The 27,745-nt window shown below is 38.8% G+C and overlaps 1 protein-coding gene across 1 annotated transcript; it reads left to right on the top strand.

The window, feature by feature from the left end:
* Positions 1-2,203: 2,203 nt before the first annotated feature.
* LOC134205985 (acyl-CoA Delta-9 desaturase-like) lies at positions 2,204-23,675 on the top strand. Its single transcript, XM_062681680.1, has 4 exons — positions 2,204-3,072; positions 21,583-22,105; positions 22,172-22,395; positions 22,457-23,675. The coding sequence occupies exons 1-4, from the start codon at positions 2,736-2,738 to the stop codon at positions 22,531-22,533; spliced, it is 1,161 nt and encodes a 386-aa protein (XP_062537664.1). The 5' UTR covers positions 2,204-2,735; the 3' UTR covers positions 22,534-23,675.
* Positions 23,676-27,745: the final 4,070 nt, after the last annotated feature.

The following is a 27,745-nucleotide window of genomic DNA, read 5'->3' as shown; positions in this document are numbered from 1 at the left end:
ATCTTGTGGACGCGGTTTTGGTACATAAGATTTGTGGGGGCCCGGGGCCACGCCCCCCATCGTAAATCCGGCCCTGCGGCCAGGTATTGAATATAATTACTATACTCCTTTGTACCACGACCCTAGTACGGTAGACATGTGCTTTACCTACTAAGCAATGAAGGATATTGAATATAAAAGATACAGTTGATCCTGCTGGTTTTCTTATAATTTTCCTACATAAGCCGATTAGTTGAAATATTTCAAGATTGCCATTGCGTTCACAGCTTATGATGTTAATGGAGTGTCTGACCGAAAACTTTGGTGTCTTCGCTTATGACAATAAAGGCTGAATCACTGCTAGTTGAATTAATCATGAATTTCAATTAAAACTCTGTATCTCCAGAATTGGCTCCGATTCTCATCTGTTTTAATGAATGTCGAGGTCTGACTAATTAATTGATTGGAAGGTTTAATTGCATTTTCATTATCGTAACCTGAGGCGATTGGGGTTCCCCCAATAAAGTGTTTTGTATTGAAACTGGATGTTTTGGGGATGTTTTCCTACCGCTTTGTCTGTCTATCAGTACATCGATTGAAGTCCAGTATTTACATACACACTAAATTATCGCCTGATGGTTGATGGTTTTGATCATGATCAGCTAATGGTGAATCGAACTATTATTAATTTTCTAACTTTAAGATAAGCAATATCTAGGTGAATTTATTGTGTTTTTCGTATTATGCTTTTAAAACCTTGATTGATCCACCTAGCGCTGTCAGTGTTTTTTTCGCGTGATATAAAATGTAAATTGCATATAAAAACGTCGAAAATAGCACAGTTGGGTACAAAGGCCAATTATTCACATTAGGTTTACTAATTTTAGGAACCTCCGTCGAACGCAATTTGCTGATAGCAAATCGGATGAAACTTCCAAAAATGTGATAAATATACACGTTTTAAAATTAAACAAAAATGTGTGATCCCATAGTCCGATTAGGTCAATATTCTATAGGAAACAAAAGAACAGAATTTCCCGTCCCGCCTGAAAAATGGACGAGTCATTTTGTATACATACCTACATACGCATTAGGGTGCCAATGGAATGTATGGGAAAAAATTGTCATCGAATTTCAAAAAAACGACATTGCTCACAAGTTTCATTACCCCAAAATATGACCCCATGCAAAATTTGAGCTCAATCGGACATGATTTATGGGTGCCTAAAATTCATCAAAGTTTTGCAATTTTTACCCATGAACATTTTTCCAAAAATCCTAAAATTAAAAAAAAATGAAATTACATCTGATCTTGACGTTTCATGCATATTCAAATCATTTGGCACCAAAACAAAAATTCAATTTTCGACTTTTCCTTTGGTCCCTCCTTGGGAAAATTTTCATGGGTAAAAATTTCAAAACTTTGATGAATTTTAGGCACCCATGTCCAATTGAGCTCAAATTTTGCATGGGGTCATATTTTGGGGTAATGAAACTTGTGAGCAATGTCGTTTTTTGAAATTCGAAAATGTTATTTTCATTGGCACAACATGTCATACACATAAGGGGCCGTACACATATTACGTAAGCACTTATATGGGAAGTGGGGGTTGGTCAATATCTTACGCTCCATATAAATAAAAATTCATTTGTATGAAAAAAAATCTTACATGGGGGGAGGGGGTCTCGAAAAAACCCAGAAAAATTGCTTACGTAATAAGTGTACGACCCCTAAACACTCTCATACATAAGCAAAGACATCATCTCAGTACATCCAACTTAGGCGATTGATATACAACACTACGGGTGTTGTCTAGGTCGAAGGTCTAAGGGCCTTCTGTGACAAGTTTTTGAAGCGAACATAAAGCCTTTCGGCACACTTAGTGCCTGAGAAAGGCAAAAAATAAAATAAATTTAAACAAAACGGTAATGCGCACGAAATTGATCTTAAAGATAATACTTAGCAAATTTGAATAAATTTATAAAGGTATGTAACAGAAAATGCTCTGTTCCTAACCATTGTGTAGAATTCAAACAAATTTAAATAGTCGTCACATATAGATTCGTAACCACTTAACCCGAAACGACTTTGACTGCAATAAACGATACAACAGAGCGGTGCAGCAGAGTAACACCAGTTAATGGATAGGTAACGAACCCTTCTTTCCGCAGCAACGACCTAATTGCGCCTAGCCAAACCTCCGAAATAAAACAAAAGCACCGTCTGATAGATAAAACGACCATAACAATTTACATCAGAGGAACTACAACTGGTCGCCGAAATTTCGTCAACGATGGTGTCTTTGCAGTTTTATGTGTCTTTATTCCCATCTACTAGTTTCCGAGCTTGGCTCAAGCGTGAGACCTTCCACCCAAATGTCTTATATACAATTGGCAAACCCTCGCGGCGGCCACCCCGTGAATCATCGCCGTCTGCAAGCGACTAACTGTTGGTACCAAATCGCATCTCTTAGCATGGTTTAGTAAATCGCTCTGGTCAGAAGTATCCAATGGATTCATTTCAGTGGTTTTCAGCGATCGCCGAAAGGTGAATCGTATATTCAAGATTTCGCAAATAGTAAAAAAAAATCAGGACAATATGCAAAAGTTAGAAACCGGATTTTTTTTGAGTATTTTGCCAAATCGAATCGATTGAAGTATCATCGGTTAACATTTGTCACAGAGCGTGAGTTGTGAATGGACGTGAAAATTTCGGCGGAAAACTGCGAATCAAATTCTTGAAACCGAGATCCAATATGACGGTTGCTAGGGACAGGGTTGTTCTGGAATCGGATGATAACTTGTGCGCGACGAAGAAAGTTATCAGCGATGCTAATAATAACGACGTATCTATGAACGATGACAAAAGTGTAAGTGACAATGAGCTTGATCGGTATATCGACCATTATAACCAGTGGAAGCAGTCGGCAGCAGGAAAATGGTTGCAGGAGAAGGTCGAACGAGCCTTGGGAACCAAATTCGATGCTGAAATCAAATGGAAGAACGTGGCCATGATCGGCGGATTACATTTCGTTACAGTTGCATTGTTCTTCGTGTACGTATGGGACTCAACGATCGTCACATGGCTTTGGGGTAAGTGGATTCTAATTTGTTATATGTGTCGGCTTCCTTGTATAGTAAGGTTGTGCAAAAAAGCTACATATATTTACTTTCACTGCGGAAACGAACTCCCAATAAAAGCATATAAAAGTGAAAATTAATATATCATTTAGATCAGTTCAATATATCAAGGTAGTGTCGGTAAGTGTTTGTATGTATGTCAGTTTGTATTTCTGCAAGAACAGAACTCGCTGAAAATTTATTTTCATAGTCTCAATAAATTTTAGCGAAACAAGTTGAATTCCGCAAGAAAAGTCGCCGCATTATTTGTTACCGCCGCCAGGGTTAACAATGACTGTAGAGCGTGAGAAAAAATCAAGCTCTCGTGCATAGTATGGAGGTCAAAAAACCGTATGTAATATAGTTTTCTTATTATGAAGTAGGTACATCAAATCCGTGATAGAACGGTCAAATATAAGAAAATTATAAGCTGAAAACGGCTCTGATGGCCAAAGATATTGTACCAATCGACAAATGAGCAGATTTAACCATGGTAAGATATTTGAGTTAATCTGGACCCGAAACGAAGCCCCGAAGTAGAATAACTTTTTAACTGGTCGGTCTTGATTTCCAATGTTTTATGAAAACAACCCAACAAAAACGTTACGAATAAGATGTTAGGGTCATATTTACCTAAAAATGTAAGTGATTGTAGAATATTCGAATTATAAACGAAAGCTCAGATATCTTTTGAAAGATAAACTCATCAATTTTCTGTCTATGTGGCGACTCTCACGGGAAAAAGCTTATGCTCCATATATATGATTTTTAACGGCAAGATTCTCATAAAACCGAATTGTATGGATCATTTTTGTATGGACGCCGGCATTTTCGTTTTAACAAGGCTCTTTATTCGTCATTTTTTTTATGAAACAAATTGTTATGCGCTTAGAAACGGCTGTCCACTACATTGGTCACTTTTAGAACCTATAAAGTGCTATCAGGAACCTGTAGAAGGAGACATTTCCTTTTTTACACCAAAATATGCCGTGCAGAATCCCTTTTTTATGTTTTTGCATCATGTAGATATTTGTGGGCTTCAAATCAATTGGCGCCCGATTGAAATTACCTCGACGGAGGTAAATGAGGACATTTTTTTCACACCAAATATTTAAGATCTACCACTTGATAGTACCTTGACAGTTACATATTTACAGTAAGATCGTCTTCGGTGTCTCGTACTCTAGTAAGTCGAGTCAAGTATGAGACACCGCTCAACAAACACAAGATCGTATATCATATCGAATAAGTGTACAAAGTGGAGGCCATATACGTACATTCTGCATGCAGTCATATGGAGGAATGCGCCTATATCGCCTCCACCCTGTATACTTATTCGCTAGCATATGCGAGTTTGTGTTGGCTGGGCGAAGACGACCTTACTGTTGGTCGAAATACGTATCTGTCAAGGTACAATCAAGTAGTTTAATTAAATGGGATAGTACAAACTCGTCTTATGACAAGTTAAGTAATTATTAATTAAGTAATTTTTTTTTTGTGTCCTTCAGAAACGTCCTAAACAGTGGATCAACGTTCAGGAACATACTTTACTTACTTATGGTCCTGTACACCTCTAGTGGAGCAAAGGACCGACATGATTGTTCAGGAACATAGTTTTCCACGAAATAGAAAATGTCAAGAAGTTTCAAGCCCTAAAAGTGAAATCAGCAGTGATTTAAATTGTTCGGGGCTGTCATTTTGAATATGAATCTCCAACATTCATTTTCCTAGCAGCTGTTCTAGATTCATTTTTTACACCAGTTAACTGTCAAAAACTTAAAACTGATATAACGCTCAGTTCTGTTTTCTGCAGATTTGAACAACGAATGAATCACGAGATTCAAATATTTTTCAATTGTTTTGGAGTATGAATGTATCATTTTATCTACGGATCAATCCACTTTGCAATTAGGGCGCCTTTTTTGGCAGCAAGCTTTAAATAGAACACTGCTGGACACACAAGCGAGTTTGTTCTTTTTTGCTCCAGATTTGAACTAGAACAGTGGTCGAACGTGTAGCCATAATCGAAAAGGATCTGTACTTCAAATCCAGCGAACGTTTGCCATAGAAGCTATCCGATCACAATCTGAAGCATCCGTGTGCAGTGCAGTCATGAAAAATACACCAGCCTTAATTAAGTATTACATAACTTTACTTTCCACAAAAAAAAAGATCTAAACGTAACTTGAGAATATTAAAAAGGAAAAAGTTTTCAAACAAAAAAAATAAATACGTTCATCAATGGCAAAGCCTTTTTTTGGGGATAAAAATGTTTAAATCGGTCCAAAGACAGCTGGGATATTGCTGTAACATTTTTATGTAACGCAGACAAACACGCACACACATACATGTTCTCAGCCGAGCCTCGGATAAAAAGTCGATTTTCAAGTGATCTCAATACCCGTCTTAGGGCGCAAGAAAGGTAAAAAGGGATATTTTTTGGAAAATATTTAATTTTCAATGAAAATACACAAAGGCTGTGTGGATTTGATTTGCAACTAAGGGAGCTTTGATCAAATATAAATTAAGGAGATATTTGTGCTGAGTCTTATGCCCGTATTTCAGAGATATCTCCGGAACCAAGCTTCGGAATTCTCACTCATATGAATAAGACCTGCGATTAATCTATTAAGCGGAGTGGGATTTTTCATGTTCCCCTGTGAGGAAGTATTCTCACACAACATTTTTATCCGGATAGAAAGGCGGGTGGATAAATGCGTGAACGCCGGCTCGCCGGATACTCCACAAAATTTCCTCCTCGTCGCCTCTGCAAATAAATTTTACAAGCATATATACAAAGACCGCGATGGGATTCGAACCCAAAACAAGTCTAAAACGCTTAGAATGCCCACTATAACCACGCCACCACATGAATTGATTGAAAGCGAAAAACTGCTGTATTGTGCCTTCTACTTATCGTGGCGCATCGCCAGATTCAATCAGTTTGGAGACGCAAAGTAAGCAGCATTTGATTTTCGCGAAACATGGGAATAAGGATAACAATTTTTCGCACCATCGCTTGTGCCGGAGTTTATCGCACTGCAGTTTATCCGAATAAAATGGATGGTGGAGAGAACTGTTGTCGCGTGAGTGTGTGAGAAATCCGAACCCTATCCGGAACCCAATGATCGATTCTGGAATCTTCGGAGCCGATACCGATTGCGAAAAGAAGTCAATGCCTTCAATTCCAATGTTATAGCTCCCGTGCCCAAAAGAGTTCAAATCGAACCATAGATGGCTGATATATTGATAAGGCAATATTCTCTTAGTTTTCAAAAAAATGTCTCATGTTCGAACCTTATAGATATTTCTGAAACCGAACATCGGATTGCAAAAAATAGGGGTTCAATGCCAAGCCTTTGCTTTCGTTTAAAGACAAAATTGTGCCGGACGTAATCACGTGCTCTATTGACAACGGCGGGAAGTACACTAAGGACCTTAAGAAGTTCGTGCTGACTTTTTGCAACATGGTTGTAGAGGTAAAGCAGGAGTGGATGTCCTTGCTGCAGGCAAAAAAACGGATTGAAATATCCGCCAACTTACCGAGGAGAAAGAGTTGACAGTGAGCCAAGCAATGGCAAGGAGGCCGAATCGAACATGCAGAACTCCACAGACGCGTGGCTGTCACTGGAGTAACTCGGTATGGCCGGTATGGCAACCGACTTGGAGGGAGCTAGTGCCAAGTCGGTATTGCATGAGATGAAGGCTACTAAGATCTGCCGGAGTTGGAGTAGGTCGCCGAGCCTAAGGAACGACAGAAACCGAAGTTCGCCGGGAGGAAGCAAAAAACTGCAAGAGTTGTGGCAGAGGAGACGAAAGCGCCGGTGGCTATGAAGGGGAGTGCCCGTAGAAGAAAGGGCACACCTTCCAATGGTCGGCAGCAGGCATTGAAAGCGTGAGTGAAGTGAACGAGCATTGATCTAACTGAATCATAGCATCCTATGCCAGTGAGTGAACAGCCTTGCTCAGATGGATACCAAACAATGATTATGAGCGATCGTTGCTGCGTTAACAACGAGCAACAGAGTTCGCCAAGCCAAACTTGGGATGGTATCCAGGGAAGCTACGATTGGAGCATCTGTGTTACGCTCGCTCTACTAGAATAAAACCAAAACACATCAGGTGTTCTGCTTTATTTACTCTGCTTTCAAATAGCTGGAATGGAGGAGAGAAAGTATCAAAGCCTCCCATGCAGTGTATCAGAGTTCCATTCTTATAGCGGACTTAATTTTTCTAATGTCTGAAAAGATTTTTCTAACAGCGTGTGGTAACAACACTCATTGTTAGGTTACCAAGTGATTTGCCTCACTCAGTTGTCTCCCATTGGTGAGCGATGAAGATCTTCAAACATTGAATCAACGAACGCCAAATTTCAACGATCTAGAAAGCATCAGCGATTAGGCTGCAGTAGAGCATCAAGTTGGCACGAATTTAGCCGATTTTTACTCATGATCTGATTTTTTCAATGCAGACTCGGCAGTCTACTGGAAGGACAGAGGCGAAGCAATTATCGTCAAGGCTGATGGTAAGAGCTATGCTGTCGTCCTGAGGGCTTTGCTCAAGCTTTGCTTTGAAAAGCTCACTGGCTTAGGGGATTATGTCAACTGCATCCGTAGAACGCATAAGGGCGAGATGATCCTCGTCCTGATGCGAGATGCTGTGCGGAAGAGTTTTTTTTTTCTTCAGCAAGGGTAAACGGAAATCTGCAAACAGACACCTGAGGAGGTTAGCTCAGGTAGTGTGGGGTGGGAGCAACCGACCAACTAAAACCAAAACCCTTTCACCAGTCCGTATCTCCCGGCCCGCAATTAAGCAATACATCAGGGGAGAACTATTGAGAACGCTCACGCCTATGCTAACGCACTCGACGTTATAACGCAACATCGACTTCAAGGGTGGTAATCTCTCCACCGTCGATCGCAAGCTATGATAGTGACCTATCGGTCTGTATCATAAACTCGCGTAGGAGACGAGCACCCAACAAACGTGAACCGCAATGACCTCCATATCTACATACGGAGGTCCCCGCACGGTGTTCACTGCATCACAGTAGTCTCTACTGCAGCTGCTGGTTTTGTTCAAGACGCCACAAGCGCTGTAGTTTCGACATAATCTGTTGAGACCGCATTCCATACAACATCTTCCCGACACATCCTCTCAACGTATCCATGCCGCTGACAAGCAGCATGGCATTGTGTTCAACATCGAATCGCGGGCATGCAAACTGGGCTGATAACAGGGCATTGCCCGAGTCGATATCCTTTGAAGCTGTTAGATGATGTATGTCGCTTCTGTGGCATACATGTAAAAGATTTGTCCGGCATTTTTAGGAAGAGATTTCAGTTCATCAACAGGGGCCTAATAGAGTTCTCTGAAGTTTGGAGAACAAATTTCAATCCAGTAGTACGATTCATCAGAACCATGATACCGAATTGGGAAAAGGCTGCCAGTCAAGGCAATGCGATTGCTCTAAATAGCTATATAAAATAGGGCATATATCACAATAGATCTAACAAACCAGTCCACAACCATCTGAGATCTTGATGTGACATTATTTTGCCAATGTTGTGAACAAAATACGTCTAATGCTTTATGTTCGTATTTCAAAGACATCTCCGGAACCCTATATCTAATTGTGTGTGTGTGTTTCATCCTCTATCCCTCACCCAGCTGGGGGAGTTGATCAAGTAGTACTACGAATAATTTGATCAAATCTCATGGTCCGTAATGGTGCCCTTTTTGTTACGAAGCCTAGTACTGCAAAAAGGATTCACTTCTGAAGCAAGAGAGATTTCTTCAGAAAGTGTAGGGAATGGGATGTACTAGTTATTCATAACAGATACAGCAAAACTTCACAAGGACGCCCTTATTCGCACTAACTACTCAGGGAATAGAAGGTCGAGAAGAGCCACCGTTGCTAACTAAAGCGTAAACCGGATACCTGGGACTCCCACAATATCCGCGGCAATAGCAGCAAACGATGCCCTGTACGTATTTAGTGTTCAGTTTTATAAATTTATATATTGGTGAAGCAATTAGAGAAGGAAAAGTAGATAACTGGAACGTGCTCACCAATTAATTTCGTCCAGAGTTTTGCATTCATGATCCTCCTTTGCTTTCATTTAACGTGGTCGCAAAGCCCAACAGTTAGTCTTTGTTCCAACTGTGGCTGATTTGGCGGTTGTGAAAGTTAGTACCCGTGGAAGTTCCGGTTGCTGTTACTATCATGGCTGCTGCTGCAATGATATTGATTCTAGTCGTTTTCACGATTGAGTCAATATCTTCGAACATTTGAAAATAAGAAGCGTTCAAATATTGAAAATTAGAATTCTTGAATCCTGAAAAGATTAAACGAAAAGAATACGGCAGTATCAAATGTTACAATATGAGTGCTTTTGTTTGAAAATCAATATGTTCTATGGTTTTCTTCATTATCGCCGGATTATTATGATTAAGTTGAACTAATTTATAGTTTATTTCATCTAAACTTTAAATCTAACCATTTTTGGAAAGAAGCAATGGCAATATATATAATGGTAGAACATTTAAATTTAAGTCTTTATAAAGTAAATAGAAAACTAATGATGGTTCAAATCCTTCAATTTTTATAGAATGAGAGCCAAAAAATTAGACATTTATCAATTAAATTTTACAGAAAATTTTAATCTGTAGAGCAGGAATAATATATCTTAGGACAAGAAAACTAAAGACCTTTTTTAACGACTTAGTTATCTAAACTAAATATTGTTTTTGAGAGCTATAGTCTACTATTCCCCAAGGCCCATTATGATTTTCTGATCTCGCGACAGTTTTGCCTATCGTTCGGCCGATTTCCTTCCGAAAGAAATGACAAATTGTGCTAATTTTATCAAGAATCTCCGGAACCCTATATCTAATTGCACAAAAATTGATCAATGGATTCAATGGCAAAGCCATAGCTTTCGTTTAAAAATGAAAACGTGCAAATCCCACCACAGACGGATGAGATCTTTATGTGACATTATTTTATTAGTTTTCTAAAAATGCACCTAATATTCGTATTTCACGAATATCTCTGAAACTAAAGATCTAATTCCCAAAAAATAACAACCAACCAAAGTCATAGCTTTCGTTTAAATATTTAAAGAACGTTGTATTTGCATATTTCATTTTGTTTCGACATGAGAAAGTATGATATCACATACCCTAAGAACTTGAAAAGTTGATGTACCAATGTGTCTCCGACTATGATTAACAAACAAAAAATAGTCTTGCTTAATGGTTAATTAATTCGATGAGGATAATCAAATTGATTTTCAACCCTTTATCGCCGACACATTTTGCAAGTACTTATGGAACACGAGTACTCTATTCATGAAATAACATCGGCAAGAATCGAAAGATAGAAAGTTAAACAATTGTTTGAAGAAAAATCACGTTAATAAAGATTAAAAAAAAATTGTTTGAAGTACAACACGAAGAAAAAATTGCGATAAAGTTAACTTACAATAATCATCACTTATAGCGAATTTAATAATTGCCAATGACGTGAAATTTCAGCATGAAGTACAGTGCGTTGAATATTTGGCAATCCGGGCAAAAATCATAAGTGGATGATGTTTTAGGCTTTTTTTCATATATATAACATAGGAGAGCTTTACCCAAATCATGACCGATGATATTAGCATAAATGTCCATACGGGTAATAGCAAAAGTGTCTAAAACGTAAATTCATAAATAATTATAATAATTGTGAAAAAATTATAACAAAAATGAGTCTCTACTTGCCTCTAAAGGAATTTGGCAAACTTTGATCGAATTATACGTGTTTGAGTAAGTTACAAAATTATAAGTTAAAAGTCCGCACTTACATATACCTACGCGCTCACTCTTCTGCCATGCCTCGGGGTGATGATCGTGGTTGCCACCGTTGCCACCCGCTACGACACCCTTAGCACAGTATGTGCAGACCACTCCCTCACTTTCCCGCGCTCAGCCATTTTCGCTCTAACTAGCCAATCACAAGTTAGTTCATGTTCATGTTAGAACTTTATGCATTACTGTTTTTATCTTGAAACGAAATATAATATTTATAGACCATAAATGTGTCCCCAATCTATCGACATAGATATTCTATATCCTATCTTTACAGATTCCGTATAAACTCCCTTGCAATATATGGCCGACCCATTTCCATCCACGTTTCGAACATCTATTGTTATCGGTATTTGACGGCTTTTATGTTGCTCGGCACACGATATCCAGCTGTAGGGCCGTTCGTATTATAAATTTTAGACATCATCTGCGTTATCTTTGCCTAAACACAATACGTTTCACGATAGAGTAGTACATTCGTCTCCAAATATTTCGAAAACTCGCGAAGGTAGCCCCAGCCTTCATGGCTCTTGGTTTGATCACTTGTCATAAGACGAGTTTGTACAATCCCATTTATTTCCACCACTTAATTGTATCTTGACAGATACGTATTTCGACCTCAACAGTAAGGTCGTCTTCAGTGTCTCGTATTTGACTCGACTTCACGAACGAGTCAAGTACGAGACACTGAAGACGACCTTACTGTTGAGGTCGAAATACGTATCTGTCAAGATACAATTAAGTGATGGAATTAAATGAGATTGTACAAACTCATCTTATGACAAGTGAAGACATTCTACTAAAAAGCTCAAAATAATTTTCTTAACTTGGTTCTATGTCAATCCCAATTTCGTAATCTGATGATATTAGACTGTCAAGATATTGAAGTCCTCCGATCGTTCGGCTACTCCAAAATTTGGGGAGCTTTTCCCGTTGACACTCAACCAGCTGGTCCTGCGGGCGTTGAAGGTGGTCCCGCCGCGGGAAGCATAAGGTCAGCTCATTAAGCACACACGAACGACCATCGCAGTACTAATATGGCGTTTCGTGTTCATTAGCCAAATCAGAGTCGTCTAGATATGCCACAACAATAATCTGGCAAAGCAGCTCAAGGTATGGTACACGGTCAATCGCACCCACCAAGATCTTTTCGATTACGCTGAGAAGTAACAGTGCAGATGAAATGCATCTTTGCCTCACATTAGCGACTACCCAGATGAGGTCAGACAAAACTCTGACCCTATTTGAAAACCCCTTGCATCCCTGAGCGCCAAACAGATTTATATGATTCAGACAGCCATCACAGACAGCATAGGGTCTCCTCCACCAACTTCCAATCGACCTTGGGGGCGCCTCGGATGGCTGCTTTTTGAAGAACGCTGGTTGAGACTTGAAGAAGCTGTCCGAAGTGATCGAACCAACATTTCAGCTTTCCAAGTTAGTGAGTTTATTGAGGCGATAATTTTCGGTTGTTGCAGTCATTTTTTCTTCATCGGCCAGGATGTCCACCCACGCTAGCTTGTCCTATCTGCAGCAACGCCCCACTCCCACTTACAGAGATACATACCGTAGACGGAACTCGTACTTTACTCCTCTGATTCTTCCCGTTCCTCATCCTTTGATTCTATACGCTTCTAATCTCTAGTCGGGTTACATCTGTGATCCATTCTATTCGCTGGGTGCGCAGCTCATCCAAGTTGATCCCACCGGATTCGATGAAATCATTCTTCGCCGCCCACTTCTATTTTACGCTGCCACCTTCCAGAACATCCACTACCTGAGTTTTATATTCTTCAACGAACGATCTCTTCACAGCTGGGTCTTCTAGTCGGTCTATGGTGAATCGACACTCGAGTGTGCGTGGTCGCATCTTGCCAATTATAAGATGATAGTCAAACGCGATGTCACCGCTGCGTTTATTACGAACTTAAGAAGGCACCGTCTCCATTTTCAGCTGATCTATTTCCATAGAAGCCAAATACTAGTCCTGACAAGTAAAAGCGGCTCTAGATAAGTAAGTCAAACGCTGTTGGCTGCATACGGGAGAAGTGGGCGCGGTTTGACTCCCCGTCAACGATGATAGGAAAGCCGCAACAACCGGCGATAATCGCCTTCTCTACGATATTTCACGACGCCTGATTGGAGTAAGGACATATCCGTGGGTGCCAGAGAAAGACAAGACATGTCAGTCACTCACCAATCCAACTGATCAGCTGAAACATTGGTTCGATCACTAAGACCACTTTTGACGACTTATCCTAATTCAGATATAGGGAAAGGTTGACAATTCTCCGACGGCAGCAGACAAGATTCCGCCCGGATGATCATGTGAGAACCATACTGCCATGCTTTGCACCATCCTGGAGCAGGTCAATGAATTTCAAGAGTCCCTCCATTTGGTACTGATTGACCACGAAAAAGTCTTCGATCGTCTGAATCACGAAAAATTAAGGGGTGTCCCTAGAAGCAAGAGAGGTCTAGACAAAATCCTGAGTCCAGCACAATGTAATCGCTAAAGTGAGGCAAGGCTGGATGTATTAAATATATCTCTGTTGATATTTCCCATAGAATTCGACGAAATCATGGGCCGCTCTTGCAGCCCACCACCATAGAGCAATCATACTACCTCAACCCAGATGACGCTACTGCAGTACTAACGCAACAGTGGAGTAAATTCTATGACCTGGTTGAACGCTCCCCTCATCAACATCAACAACACCGAATCATTGGATGTGAACAACTCCAACTCCACGGTAGCCGGGAAAACAGTGGAGAAGGTTGAAAACTAAAGCCAGTCAACGTTGGGTGGCAGTCTAGGCAATGCACCAAACCCCGAATACTCAACTCTTCCGTGGAATCTGTAATGTTATACGCCAGTAATACTTGGTACGCATTAGCAGATATCTCTTAGATTTGCAAGTATTCATCAACCGACATCAATGTTTTACAACTCGGACCTGGTGGTCTCACAACTGGATTCTGAATGTTGAGTCCCATCGACGATGCCATCGAAATCCGATATCAACAGCAACTCCACAGTGTGGACTCCAGTGGACGTAGGCCTTCCATACACTACGTAAGAGCGGAGACGAAATTTGCAAGCAAGCGCTGAAATCTGGCAGGACATCGCAGCAGGGGCAGACCTAGGATCCCCTGATGACAAAACCCTAACAGAGAAATAAATGAAGCCAATAGGAATCAGGGCCCAATTCAAGGATAGAGATCTTTTACGTTGGCTCTATATCCCCCAAAAAGTGCTCAGAACACGAGAGCAAGTGTGTGATGATTGGATCCCAGTTTATAAATACCACATGTATATAGAGCTGAGAGGGAAACCAATTTGCCATATAGCCCATGTATTGTGTAACTCTGTTAGCTATTTTTACAAAGCAATAGAGATTTATTTTGAGACTGTTTGGAAGAATATATTACTTTTCATAAATCAATTGGAACTGTAACTCTCGAAAAGCAAGGTTATTTTCAGTGTATCGTACCATTGCTTGGAGTAAGGTAAATGAAAATCTGCAACCATATACCTGACAAGACATCTCAGATCGTGTGGGGGTCGGGAAGCGCTCAGACAGCAATCGCCGTCCATGAACCGAAATGACCTCCTTACGACCATGTTTCTTGTATGGGTGAGTTTAGCGTCCATTGCATCATCTACGGGTTTATTCGAGGTCGCTATAAAGTAGCATGGCATTCCAATAATTTTAGGATCGTGGGCATGCTGATATGGCGTGCTCCGCCGATTCCACTTCAGACGTCACCTAAGTATTTTATAGTCCGGGAAGTCTGCAATTCCGAGCCTATGCAAGAACGTCATGAAACAGCCATGTCAAACAACACATATGTGATTTCAGAAGTACATCTGAGATCATTGCCCCTATTGATTGAACCAGTTTGAGTTTCATACTTGCCTTAAACAAAAGCTTTTAATTCTACCAGTGCTTTGGTGTTATGGATTCAACAGTTTACTTAGAGCATTTTCCTAAAAAGAAAAACAACAAATTCTACAAAAATAAGTCGCAGTGTTTTTTTTTAATTATATAAAGTTTGTACCAAATTTACTACTGGATAACTCTGTTACTAATATTTATATTCTTTGCTTTCTCTGAACATTATTTGCTATCATTTCCCATCAAAATTTAAAATTTTACATGGAATAATTGCATTTTGGACTTTTTTTTGTTTCCTTGTTATTTTTTTTATCCCCCCCCCCCTCGTACATTCCAAGAGCTATCAGACATAAAATAAATTTAATATTTGTATCGGCCTAATTACTTTTTCCGAGTCATGCTTTCCTAATTGGGTTTGTTATGTATGTAAAGTATTTACTGTGAAATGGTACTTACTTGCAGTTTACTAACTGTTCTAGAACGTTATTTAAGGCATATTTTTTATTAAATATTCATCATCCGGTTGCCGAGAACAGCATGCATCTACCTACTCACGGTTAATTTCTTGCCATTAAGGTCACTCCTGACGGAATCCCAGTTTAAAAGTGCTCGCGTTTTCGGGGGCACACCACTCGATACGGAAGCAACGCACAACTGTCATTTTTGTTGATTTAGCTTTGCTGCGTCGCAGCATGCGTGAAATAATAAAAATAACAGTTGTGCGTTGCTTCCGTATCGAGTGGTGTGCCCCCGAAAACGCGAGCACTTTTAAACTTGGATTCCGTCAGGAGTGACCTTAAGGTGATTATACAATATAGCCACAAATCGGCCATCTTGGAAACCACGTGCTTTTTTCAATGTTTTTTCAAGAGCACGAGTTGAGAGAACTGTTACGCACATAGCGATGATACAGTGGTAGAATAATTTGCTTACTTCAACAATCGACTCATGTTTCAGCACTGTACGAATATTATTACGTCACATTTGGGCTTTTGGAAATAAATCAGCCTAAATAATGGTAGCGAAGTCCTTCGTAATATATCTTCGTTAAAAATTTGTTCCCGGAAATGATTCCAATCATGGCACAGTACTCTCTGCTTATTTCAATACAATATCTATCTGTATAAAAAAAAAACTTACATTTATTGTATTCAAACCTTGCCGAATTGTATATGCCAAGATACTCGCTTATAGAATAAAATTACGATAATCCGCTTATAGAATAAAAATTGAATATTATGTAATATAGGCATATCCGTAAAGACTATGTTTGTCAGATGAATGAAATTACAAATAAATAAACAATAATTGTAATATTTGCCTTTTGGGTGTATTAACATTGTTTCCTTCTGTTCTTTATTGCTGGTGTTGAACCCGATGTTTCTGCGTGAAAGTTCAGTAATGATCTGATCCGCCAGCTGAATTATTTGAAACAAATTCAAAATCGAAAAAAAAATATTTTTTTTAACTGCTGTAATGCATTTAAATGAACGCAAAAAAAATGTGAATTGATGGAAACAACTGAATCCACCTCCCTAAAGTGCAATTTTGACCCCACCTCTTATGTGCTTTTCTTGTTACTCTTATGTGTTTTCTTATTTTATAATACACGAGAAATCTAGGTGGATTATACATCACCACTAGGTGGATTATTCTGATTTTATGAATGCGTTGCAATTAAAATGTCAATTTTACCAAAACCTTTTGATAAACTTTGATAAATTTATTGTATATCATCATTTTTTCAGTATTCGCAATAAGGTACCAGTCAAAACGATTAATGCAAGAGATGGCGTTTTTTCTATGGTAGTAAAATCGAAATTTCATCACTATTAGACTACTAATCAGTGCAAACTAAGTGCAGGAGACAATCTTTTCACCTCATACTTCATTCCTTATCACTACTTTCTTCAAAAACACCACCATTTTCCATAAATTTGCAAAATACTTGATTTTCCCATACATTTTATCGATTTCCAACTACCATTCTTCCATGAGCTCATGGTGGAAAATGTTAAAATCTCAGAACATAGAGTAGCAGGCTTAACAACACAGATAGAAACGCCGGTATCGCCACTCAGTGACGAGTACCGTAAACATGGTGCACGGAAGGTTGCTGTCTACACTTTTTACGGCTGCTGCACCCTGGAAGTAAATGTCATCGAAGTAAACAGTCGGTCCCTTATTGAACTGTGGTAGAACTTCTAGAAATATGAAAGTTGCTTGAAAGGTTCGCAGTGAATTTGTTTGAAACTTTAATGTTTGAAGTGGCCAGGAAATAACTGAGGTACTTTTATTCAGGCTTGTAGCTGTTTAAGAGAACCTTTGAAACTTCCTTTGAACATGAAGTTGCTTATAATTCGCATTGGAACTTTTGAGATCCAGAAGGAGTTTTATGGCTATTTAGCCTCTTAAACAGCTAGCTAGTACTGTCAAAACTTCATGTAAACTCTCAGAAACCTGGGGTGGCATTGCGCATCTCGATTCGAACGTAATTCTATCGAGTCGAACATGTTAGGTATTACGGCTTTCGATTCGATCTCGAAAACGACTCATCGTTCGAGTATGCTCGAGGAGGTACAAGAATAACGAGATGTTTTGGCATTATGGATACTCGATAGCACACTGGAAAACGACTCAAGTCGAATGAAAAACACTCGTCACCTTTATAGCTTTCGAATGTTGTTCGAGAGCGATTTCTTGCTGAAAGTTTTAATTATATTTGTTATTATTTCTCTACGGGAAGAGAATAAATGGTTCATTATTGTATCTTGAAGGAAAGAATGTTATTAGTATACCTACTTTCATTGTTTCCAGATAATATGCAATCTCTAATTTTCCCGAAATCCGCGTAAAAACGACTTCAACTAAAATCTTTTTTGTTTCTGTAGTTTTCACGTATTTCTTGACGATTTTGATAAACCGCGTGAAAAATCGATGGGGAAAATCTACGTAAAAATAGTTGAGTTAAATAAAAATAAGAAGGGTAAAACACGCAAGAGATAACCCAAGTGCATTTAACTAAATCACATGGATACATCAATATAATTTATCATCGAATCCTTCTTTAGCTCAAAATTGGATCTGTGGCATACATTCTAATAAACATTAAACATAAAATTTGTGTCGTAACAATATCTCAATTTACAAAACATATCGTATCCGCGTAATGTTCTAATCGGTTACAACTGCTCAATAAATAATATTCCTTTTATAGTCATTGAGCACAATTTGCTTGTTTATAAATTAACTGCCAATTCATGCCCTGAAGGATGCCTTTCCAACAGGCAACATGCTACACGCAGATTAAATTACTCTTGTTCTCTCTGTTTACTCACATTCGCCATGCGCTGAAGGTTGTCTCTCCAGCGGGCGGCATACTAAACACGGAGACAGCTATCTCTTATTCTCTCTGTTTACATTTCGTTTGACAGAACATACTCGATTGAGCTAGTACAGCACCATTCGAAATCTTGTACTGCGACTGAATGAAGTCGAACGAAATACATAATGCCGCAATTTTTTCGAAACGAATGCAAAAACGTACGAATCGAGTGATTCGATTCGAGATGCACAATGCCACCCCTGATTTTTTGTTATGCAACAACAATCTTTCGGTTACTTGGGTTTGCTTTTTTAAATTGTTTGTAGGGTAATTGTTCCGACCATCAACCAACTCATTCTACGATTAGATTTCATTGACCCAACGAAGCTCAGTAGTTCCTTCGAACCAATTTTGTCGCACCGGATTTGAATTTTTTTAGACGAAAAATTCCGTGGGTTAATTCAATGGTTCTATTATCAGCTAAAAATCATCGGCTCATATCGTTAAATAAGGCAAACATATGTGTCTTTTTGTCTTAGTCTTAGTTATTTATTTTTTCTTTTATTTATTTATTTTATTGTTACCTTCATCTGACTTATAGTCTTAATGAAGTTTACTAATATATAGCTATTGACACATATGTTTACAAAATAGCCACAGAAATTTACCAAACAGTCAATTACTATAAAAAATTAAATCTCCATTTACATTCTACAACAGCTATTGTTTTCCTCGCGACTGGACGTTAAGGTGAATTTCGTGGTGAGTCCAAAAATGGCAGCCTCAATGTGGCCGTTCTAGCCCTCACCTAGCGTCTTTGCACGCACAAATGTATATACAATTCTGGAACATCTGGAAACTATTTTTCGTGTATGCTGCAAGTGAGCGAAGGTGAAAAACTACATTTCGCCTTTGTCTGTCGTTTACTTTTCGATTATGTTTACCCCTGAAAGTGCTGTGTACTTTTTGAATTGGATTCCAACGCGATTCAGCTTAACTTGTTAGCAAATCTAGAAGCACCCTCATCAAACTCGAAAAACCTAAATGCATCAGTGAAGCGCGATTATGGCTTTGCCTTATATGATCAAACAATTTTTAAAAGCTGACCATAATGGCTATTACGAGGTTCGAGATACAGGAAATTTCTGCGTCGTAGAGATCGTTCTGGATCTTAAATATACAATTCAACAAGAGTAGCAAGGTCCGCCGGTCAGTATTTATGCAAAACAAAGGCTGCTTGTATCGTGGTCCTTCTTTTCTCCAATGTTTCAAATCCGGGCAGCATGCAGCAATGTTCATATGGAGGTAGAATTTACGTCACGGCAGATTTCGCAGAGCTATGCGAACGAATTTGCGTTGAGCTGCCTCGATCCGTTCGATCCAGCTGCTAAAAAGAGGACACCAGACCAGCAATGCTGATTCCAAAATTGATCGTACCAACGCACAGTACAAAACTTTGAGTCTCGAAAACCAATAAAAGAAATACTTTTTTCCAAACTCATCCCTACCAAATCGTAAGCTCTGGAGAAACGTTCTGTTATAGTGCAGTTTTAGGTCTAGCAAATGGGCGTTGGTTTAGACTCTACGACGATGGACGGGAATACCTTTAGTGTCCCTATCAATAAATTAGTAACCGGTGTAATCACAACAATTTGTTTGCGTGTAGCTAAAGTCCAAGAGATATAATCATAATATCCAGTTATATGCATATTCACTAATACTTGATTTTGGGAAGGTTTAATTAAAAACGAAAAATGTCAAAGTCCGTTCCGCTTTAAAACGTTTGCTGCATTATTGAACGGAAATAAAAAAGAATAAGAACAAAAGCTTTCGCTTTTTCATATGCCGTCGAGATCATTCCCGATAGAAACCGAAACTAACTTTCTAGTCTTATTTATCTCAAGTGTTTTTATTTTCATTTTCAAGATTCGTTGACTTTTCATCAAAAAATATTGTATATCCGGTACAAAGTTAGACAACATTTTCTACCGAAAATGAATTTTTCTCAAGATATTGGGAAAATTCCCAACTTCGGAAATAGTGCGCTGGTTTCCAATAAAGATGAGCACAGCGCATCCATTAGTTTAACGAGTTTAACAGATAAAATTTCGAAAGAAAGTTCGGTTCGGAAGTCCCTACTTCTGAATTCTAATTTAGTGCTACGCCGAAAATAAATGTAAGAGATTAAAACCGTTGGTCGTTTATCCGGATGCGATTTTTTTACAAGAGTTACAAATACGGTCTTTGGTCAAAAGATGTTAAAGGATGTACCGTAAACTCTTTATCGTAACGACAGCACAGAACCAAAAAGAGTGCGCACTATCGGTTCACAAAATTGGGTTCCGAGGCTTATTAGCCTAAACATTGTGATGGCCGTTTAGATTGCGTTACACAATGTGTATCTCTTGTTTAACAGTTTCTGTCAGAATTCTGGAAGTCATATGACGATCTATTTCACTTATATGAAGTTCTTAAAAAATGCACACAGAAGTACATACACGTTTCCAAACTTGCAGACATGACCTCGAAGCGTTGAGTGAAACCGGTAGGTGTGGTACAATCTATCCATATTTTATTTTTGGAACCAACAAATGGCCTTTCGGTACGCCAAGGTCTTTGACGTCCGCAAAAAGTTGAAATCCTTGCGAAACCATTTTTTGGACTCAGAATGCAAATTATGGTGAAGGTTTTTTGTCTCGTGTGCCATAACGAGCAGCACTATGGGTTTTGCCATGCAAATTCATATTTGCAGCCGGCATTTTCGGCAAAAACAAGTTTGAAGATTAGATGCACCCGTAAAACAGGTTTAACGTGAATCGCTAGAGAGCGATCGCTGTCTTTTGCAGATGGGGTCTAATAAAATCAAAAGTTCAAGAAAAACATATTGGCAACAAATTTAGCAACAAAGCGGAAAAATATAGACCTGTGATCACAATAGTGGCCACTAATTATGCATGAGGTTATGCAATCAGTAGACGAAGGATGACACACTTTGTTCGGAAATGGAATGTGGTCGATTATTTTAGCAAGCCCGCAAAAATTTTGTAATAATTCGCAAGGTTGAGACTGATTTAGGGTACAACACATAACTTATTAGGTAAATACATTATGTGTTACTAAAATGTACGTGATTTGTGTTTTGATCTGCGCAACGCAGCCAAATGATGGATACTGCAGATAAGAGTCTTGTTAACACTAGATGTTGGTGAAGTTTTCAAAATGCAATTATTAAAACGTTTTTTTTAATAATCTTACTTGAAAGTATATTGAAATAACGTTATACAAAAGAAAAATTTGAAATACATTTTTTATTTGGGAGATAAGCTGGTTTTGTTACAATGATATTACATTTAATTTACTACTTGCGTAAAATAATTAACAATATTTGAACTATTCTCTGGATAGGAATCGTGGTTGGAGGCTTGACCGGTTTTGGTGTCACCGGCGGAGCGCATCGGCTGTGGACACATCGGGCATACAAAGCCAAACTTCCGCTGCGCATCATCCTGATGTGTTGCTACTGCATGGCCGGTCAGAACAGTTTGTACGACTGGGTCCGGGATCATCGAATCCATCATAAGTACTCCGAAACCGATGCCGATCCGCACAACTCGAACCGAGGCTTTTTCTACGCACACGTTGGATGGCTGATGCTGAGAAAGCACCCTGAGTGCATTAAAAAGGGTCGTCTGATCGACATGAGCGACTTAATGGCTGATCCGGTTATCCGGTTTCATCAAAAGTACTTCATTGTACTGAAGATTTTGTTTACCTTCATCATTCCATCGATGATTCCGTGGTATTTCTTTGGCGAGGACTTTGTGCTATCATTTCTGGCGAACTGTCTACTGCGAAACACGATGACTTTGAACTTTACTTGGCTAGTGAATAGCGCGGCGCATATCTACGGAAATAGGCCCTACGACAAGTAATTTTTTCAACCCCACTTGTTCAAATAATTTTAGTAACGGTCTTTTTATTCCCGTTCGCATAGACGCATTCAACCAGTGGAAAACAGAGTCGTTTCATTCTTCTCCCTTGGCGAAGGTTGGCACAACTACCATCATGTATTCCCCTGGGACTACAAAGCTGCTGAATTGGGCAGCTATTTGACCAACATGACCACGTTCTGGTTGGATCTTTACGCCAAGATTGGATGGGCGTACGATATGAAGGAACCATCCAAAGATTTGGTTCGACGGATGATTAATAAGTATGGTAAGTTACTGGTTATACACGTTGCTGGAAACGCTTGATAACTTTTATTGATATTTTTCAGGTGACGGAACTCATATCACGACGCCCATTGCTGCATTACATGAAGCTGAGGAACCAAATATCTCAAAATCTCTTTAAATCCAATCTGCAGATTTATCCTATTCTGTGCCTCCCTACATTTTCCCAGTAATAATGATAATCTACTAACGTTTACGTTCAAATTTGTTCCAGCCAAGCACGTCAATTTGTATATTGTAGGGAAGGCAAGATTTAAAAAATCAGTTGTTTGATTCAAGATACGCGACCTTATCAAGGAGGACATATTTGTATGAATCGTATTGATTGCATATGGTTCTAAAAAATCTTCAACCGAACCCCACCTTCCTGTCAATTACCTTGCCTTTTGACACATACATTTTTGTTTAAATGGCTTTTCAATCCTTTTTTTTTTGTCTTTATTAGGGAGACTTTCAGCCCGAGGCTGGCTCGTCTCCGCTTTTCAATCCTTCGTTTATCTTTTAGTAAAAATCTATTTCATTATCAATTATTATTTTATATATTATTTATATTTACATTTAACCAACAAATCACTTGCAGTTTGTTTTTCGTAACAGAAACTGTAACTTAAAACAAAAACATTATGCAATTTAAAACCGTTACCTTGTGCTAGAATCATGTGCGAAATAAGGAATTTGCTCAAATACAAGATGCCAGTACATTGATAGTCTCAGTTGTTTAAATTAAAAATCATGCGTTATGATGAACATGACAAGGAGAAGGTGGGCATAAAACATTGGTTGGGGTTTGGTGGAAATTCATGATTACCATGTCTACTTATGCTCTCAATAATAAATAACTTATCTTAGACTGACTGCACATATCTGAAATGACTACTCCGTGATTGATTGTCACTGTGAAAGTTTCATTGACTGAAGATTCACGAAAGAAAAATAAATGTTTCTAGATACAAATACCAACAAAAAGAAAATTTATAATTTGATAGGCATCATTGAAACTGGATTCACTCTGTTAAGTCATATTTGGCCATCAGGGCTTTTTATACATAAATGTGACCTAGCCACTAAGAATCTACGCTTAAAAATTATGTAGAATTTGGTCATAATTATAACGCTTGACTGTCATTGTTAGTCAAAAATTTAGCAGATCCGAGGAATGCTAAGTATGGTAAATTTAAGAATGGAATCAAGTGGAAAAATTTATCTTAACAAAGTGTAATACGAAAGAATGTTTTGTAATAAATATTTAAAGTACTACCATAATTCCCACCATCTAGACTATTATTTCCGTGAAAATGCAATCCTTCGCCTGCCTTTAGTATTTTAAACGACGATAAACATATCCCTTCTGTTAACAATCATTGTCCCTCACGACAAGGGTCTCTCTTTCGTTTCGTTCGAAGTTACGGTCTCAAGTGAGATCGGTGACGCCAGGTATTAGCCTGATGATATCAGTGTCCGATCTTTTGTACCTAATAACAAAAATGGAGCAGCCACTCGCCTGTATCGAGTCACCGAATCACAAGCTCTACGGAAACCTCTAAACCACCCATCACAGTCGAGCCCTTCCCGTCAACAACCTGCACCCGTCCTGGTCCTGCTTATGGTGTCGATGTTGCAGTTCTACACATCCGCCCAGAAGCTTCATGAAAGACTGCTGCTTTACTACCAAAATGTAGGCCTTGCAGAGTCTGATCAGTGCTTAGATATCATCGTTTTCTTTGAAATTTTACGCTATGGTTATCAAATAATTTTCGATCGACTTATTATTGCTATCCTTAAAATGTTATTTATTTCCTGCATTTATATGTCAACCTTTCAGCATACTTCTTCTTCTTCTCTTTTTCTAGGGCTCCACATTCCAACCCAAACTTGGCCTGCTTTTCACCTTAGTATTCAATTAGCATTTCCTCCTCGATTATTAATGACCACTATACTACCGTAATCAGAAAAAGTGACGTACACGCCAAATTACAACATGCATGTTTTCCAATTTTCTGTTAAAGAGCTCGACGAGTAGTACAACTTGCTAACACCATTTTCGAAAAATGGCGTATACGTCACTTTATCACATTACGGGTATGGCCAGGGCGTCGAGAATGTTCAAAAACGTCCTAGACAGGACCGAGAATCAAACTCGTCATCTCCGAATAAATTAACGAGGAACACCATTTGCAATCAGCCCTCCCGTTCTACTTAGTCATGCTTGGTCGACAACTAAGAAGCTTTGCCCAAAAAAAATTAGTTTGTTTTGGCTATATGCGTGAATATGAGCGTGTATGTATATGTACAAAAAATAATGCGCCGTACGGCTGATTGCGCCCACATGGGTCTCAATTGTGTACTGTTGTTTACTATCAACTCTTTTAAAGCCAACATTTTGCGCTCCCGCAGGTGCAGATTTGCTATCCCAGTCTCATTTACATCACATAAAAAAATGTATATTTTGGGATACTTGGGTCATTTGTAATGTTCAAGTCGTCAAATGGATCTGTTGTTGGTTGGTTTATAGGATTTTGTAGGCCAATGTTTGTCTGATAGGCTAACTTGCGAACAGCATATGTACATTAGTTGGGTAGAGCATCGAGCGAAAACGATAACTTAACTGTTTTGAGGATTGTACGGCAATTCACTGGATGTAACATTGCCCCGAATGCTTCTCTCTTCTTTTTGAGTACGGTACAAAGCGGTACGGATATCCAGTTAGCCACGCGAGCAAAGGCGTAGGATTGCCAAACCGGAGGTTGCGAATTTGATTCTCGGTTCGGTCTAGGATGCTTTCGGGTGGGAAGCATTTTCGGTTCCTTGAGCACAGTGTATCCATTGTACTGCCACTTCAAATATTCATATTCAAGATAGTCAGGCACAATTATTAACTGTGGAAATGCTAATAGAATGCTAAGTCTGCCCGGTATAATACGAAGGGAGAAGATAATGCCTTCTTTAGATGATAGCATCTCCCGGTATTAAGGGAAAGGCTGTGATAATGCCTTCTTCAAATGAACACATTTTCCCAACATAAGGCAAAGAGGGTAGATGGGCCCTTTTTTAGAAGAACTCGTTTGTCTGGAATAAAGTGAAAGAACGAGACAATGTCTTCTATAAATCACGTCTTTAAATGATCGTCTCTCCGGTACAAGGCGTCAGGAATAGATGTTGGATTATTTAAAAAAAACATCTTTCCATACAATAAGGCCAGGAGTTGAGATAATTCGTTCACTAAAGTAGCGTGCTTGCCAGGTCACAGTAATTATTATTAGAAGTAGTTAAGACAGAATTAATAATTGAATGTTAAATTCTGAAACAGAATGTGTACCAGATCATAATTTTAAATTTCTGTGATGTAAATGATAAAATCATTGAAATTCTAAATCAATATATTTTAATTTCACATAATTTATCAGTGGTTCATATGATATAAAATTGTTTCCATCTTCAAAAATGAAACGTTTTTCGAAAATATGTTTCACTGGTCAAAACGCCCCAGTGTAGACAGGACTATATGCCCTTACCAACTGGACACAAGCGCGCCGAGCTGGCAGCAGTTGCTTCCAAATTATATGGAAACTATTCAAACCTGCTTAAATGAACTTATGTTGGTTTTTTAATGTCAAGCACATAAGGATTTGTAACCTTTTTATTATGGGATTGATAAAATACTAATGGAGGGCTATGGTTAAGGTGGGGTGTATTGCCCAAGCACTTTTTGAAATCAATTTTTTTTTTACGATTTTTCAAAAAGCTTTATCACATGTTATCTGTAATATTTTTATATGACTACTCACGGGAAATGCATTTGTGACTTCCTGGAGTACCAATGCTGCGACCACTGGCAGCACGGCCGATATCCCTCCGGCAATCCGGCTCTCTCAGCAAAGGGATACCGTCAACGTCAACCGTCAACTTCGACAGTTATGTGAACCGAATGTCATGGAATTTTAAGGTCACTTCTGACGGGATCCAAGTTTAAAAGTGCTCGCGTTTTCGGGGGCACACCACTCGATACGGAAACAACGCACAACTGTCATTTTTATTATTTCACACATGCTACGACGCAGCAAAGCTAAATCAACAAAAATGAGAGTTGTGCGCCGCCTCTGAATCGTGTGATGTGCCCTCGAAAACGCGAGCACTTTGGAACTTGGATTCCGTCAGAAGTGACCTTAACGAGACGTTTAAAAAGAGCTGATTTCATCGTCAATTGACAGTTCTTCTATGAAAGTGACAGCTTCGGACTTGCAGGCCTGTTCAGCGGTTGTAAACAAGTGCAGTCTCGGCAGTGTCACATGAAAAGACCTATAGGCCTTTTCACGAGACGTTTGAAAACAGCTGATTTAACCGTGAATTGAAAGTTCTTATATGAAAGTGACAGCGTCGGATTTAAACGGTTTGCTCAGCGGTTGTAAACAAGTGCAGTCTCGGCAGTGTTACATGAAAAGGCCTATAGCGTAAACAGATGATAACAAAGTGATGCTTTGAGAACGTGGCTCCTATATGAATATTGTAGTTTTGTAAATTGAATTCATAAACGTAATAATATTATTTTTCACTGGTATCTCGCTTCTGAACATGATCTACTTTCCTGTGAGCACTACTGTGAGTTTATATGCATTTAGCTTATATCGATAATCAAATGATCTACTGTTTCCTTAAGGTAACCTAGAAGCTGGAGATCGACATCCCAGAATTTAAAGAAGTGAAACATATATTTTTGGTCAGGTTCAGGTATTCTTGCTACTGGCACTGTAAGTAGGGTTTGTTCTATACATACTCGCAATTCAGTGTTTCTCATAACTATGTTGTAAATAGATCTAGTACATTACCTTGCTGAAAAAAAATCAGCTTGACTTGAATACGTAGAGGCGCCCGAATGTGAGTAGATTTAATCTGAGAACCCGAATATTCATCTAATAAAATTCATCTATAGCTTTAGGATACGCAACCAAGAAATATCTGCGTTTCTGTAAGGAGGTCCGAAAGACATAAGTCCAACAACCAAATAACACAAAGTTTGTATAAATTGCGTTGAAAAGTAAAAATTTATCAAGGAGTTGCTTTAGGGGGGCATATTATACCGCCCCCATATTATTATATTAAACACAAAAAATTGTTGTACGGAAATGTATAAAACTTTTTTCGTTTGTTTGAGAAACTACTTTTGTACACGCACTTATATAAACAATTCTAGACCAACATTTGAAAAGGACGTAACAGCCAAAATGTATTCCTTCTGGATCTTCGTCTATTAATATATATATAGTAAAGGAGGGCGCTGTTGTAAGAAAAAACAGTAAACTTCATCCAGTCTAGTGAGATCAATGTTTTTCTGAATC

Source organism: Armigeres subalbatus, chromosome 1 (assembly GCF_024139115.2).
Source record: "Armigeres subalbatus isolate Guangzhou_Male chromosome 1, GZ_Asu_2, whole genome shotgun sequence".
Lineage (NCBI taxonomy): Eukaryota > Metazoa > Arthropoda > Insecta > Diptera > Culicidae > Armigeres > Armigeres subalbatus.
This window is presented reverse-complemented; position numbering and strand designations above follow the sequence as displayed.

Coding starts and splice junctions, on each gene's coding strand:
- LOC134205985 (XM_062681680.1), top strand. CDS start 2,736: ATGACGGTTGCTAGGGACAGGGTTGTTCTGGAATCGGATGATAACTTG. Junction 3,073..21,582: donor GATCGTCACATGGCTTTGGG/GTAAGTGGATTC, acceptor TTCTCTGGATAG/GAATCGTGGTTGGAGGCTTG. Junction 22,106..22,171: donor GGAAATAGGCCCTACGACAA/GTAATTTTTTCA, acceptor CCGTTCGCATAG/ACGCATTCAACCAGTGGAAA.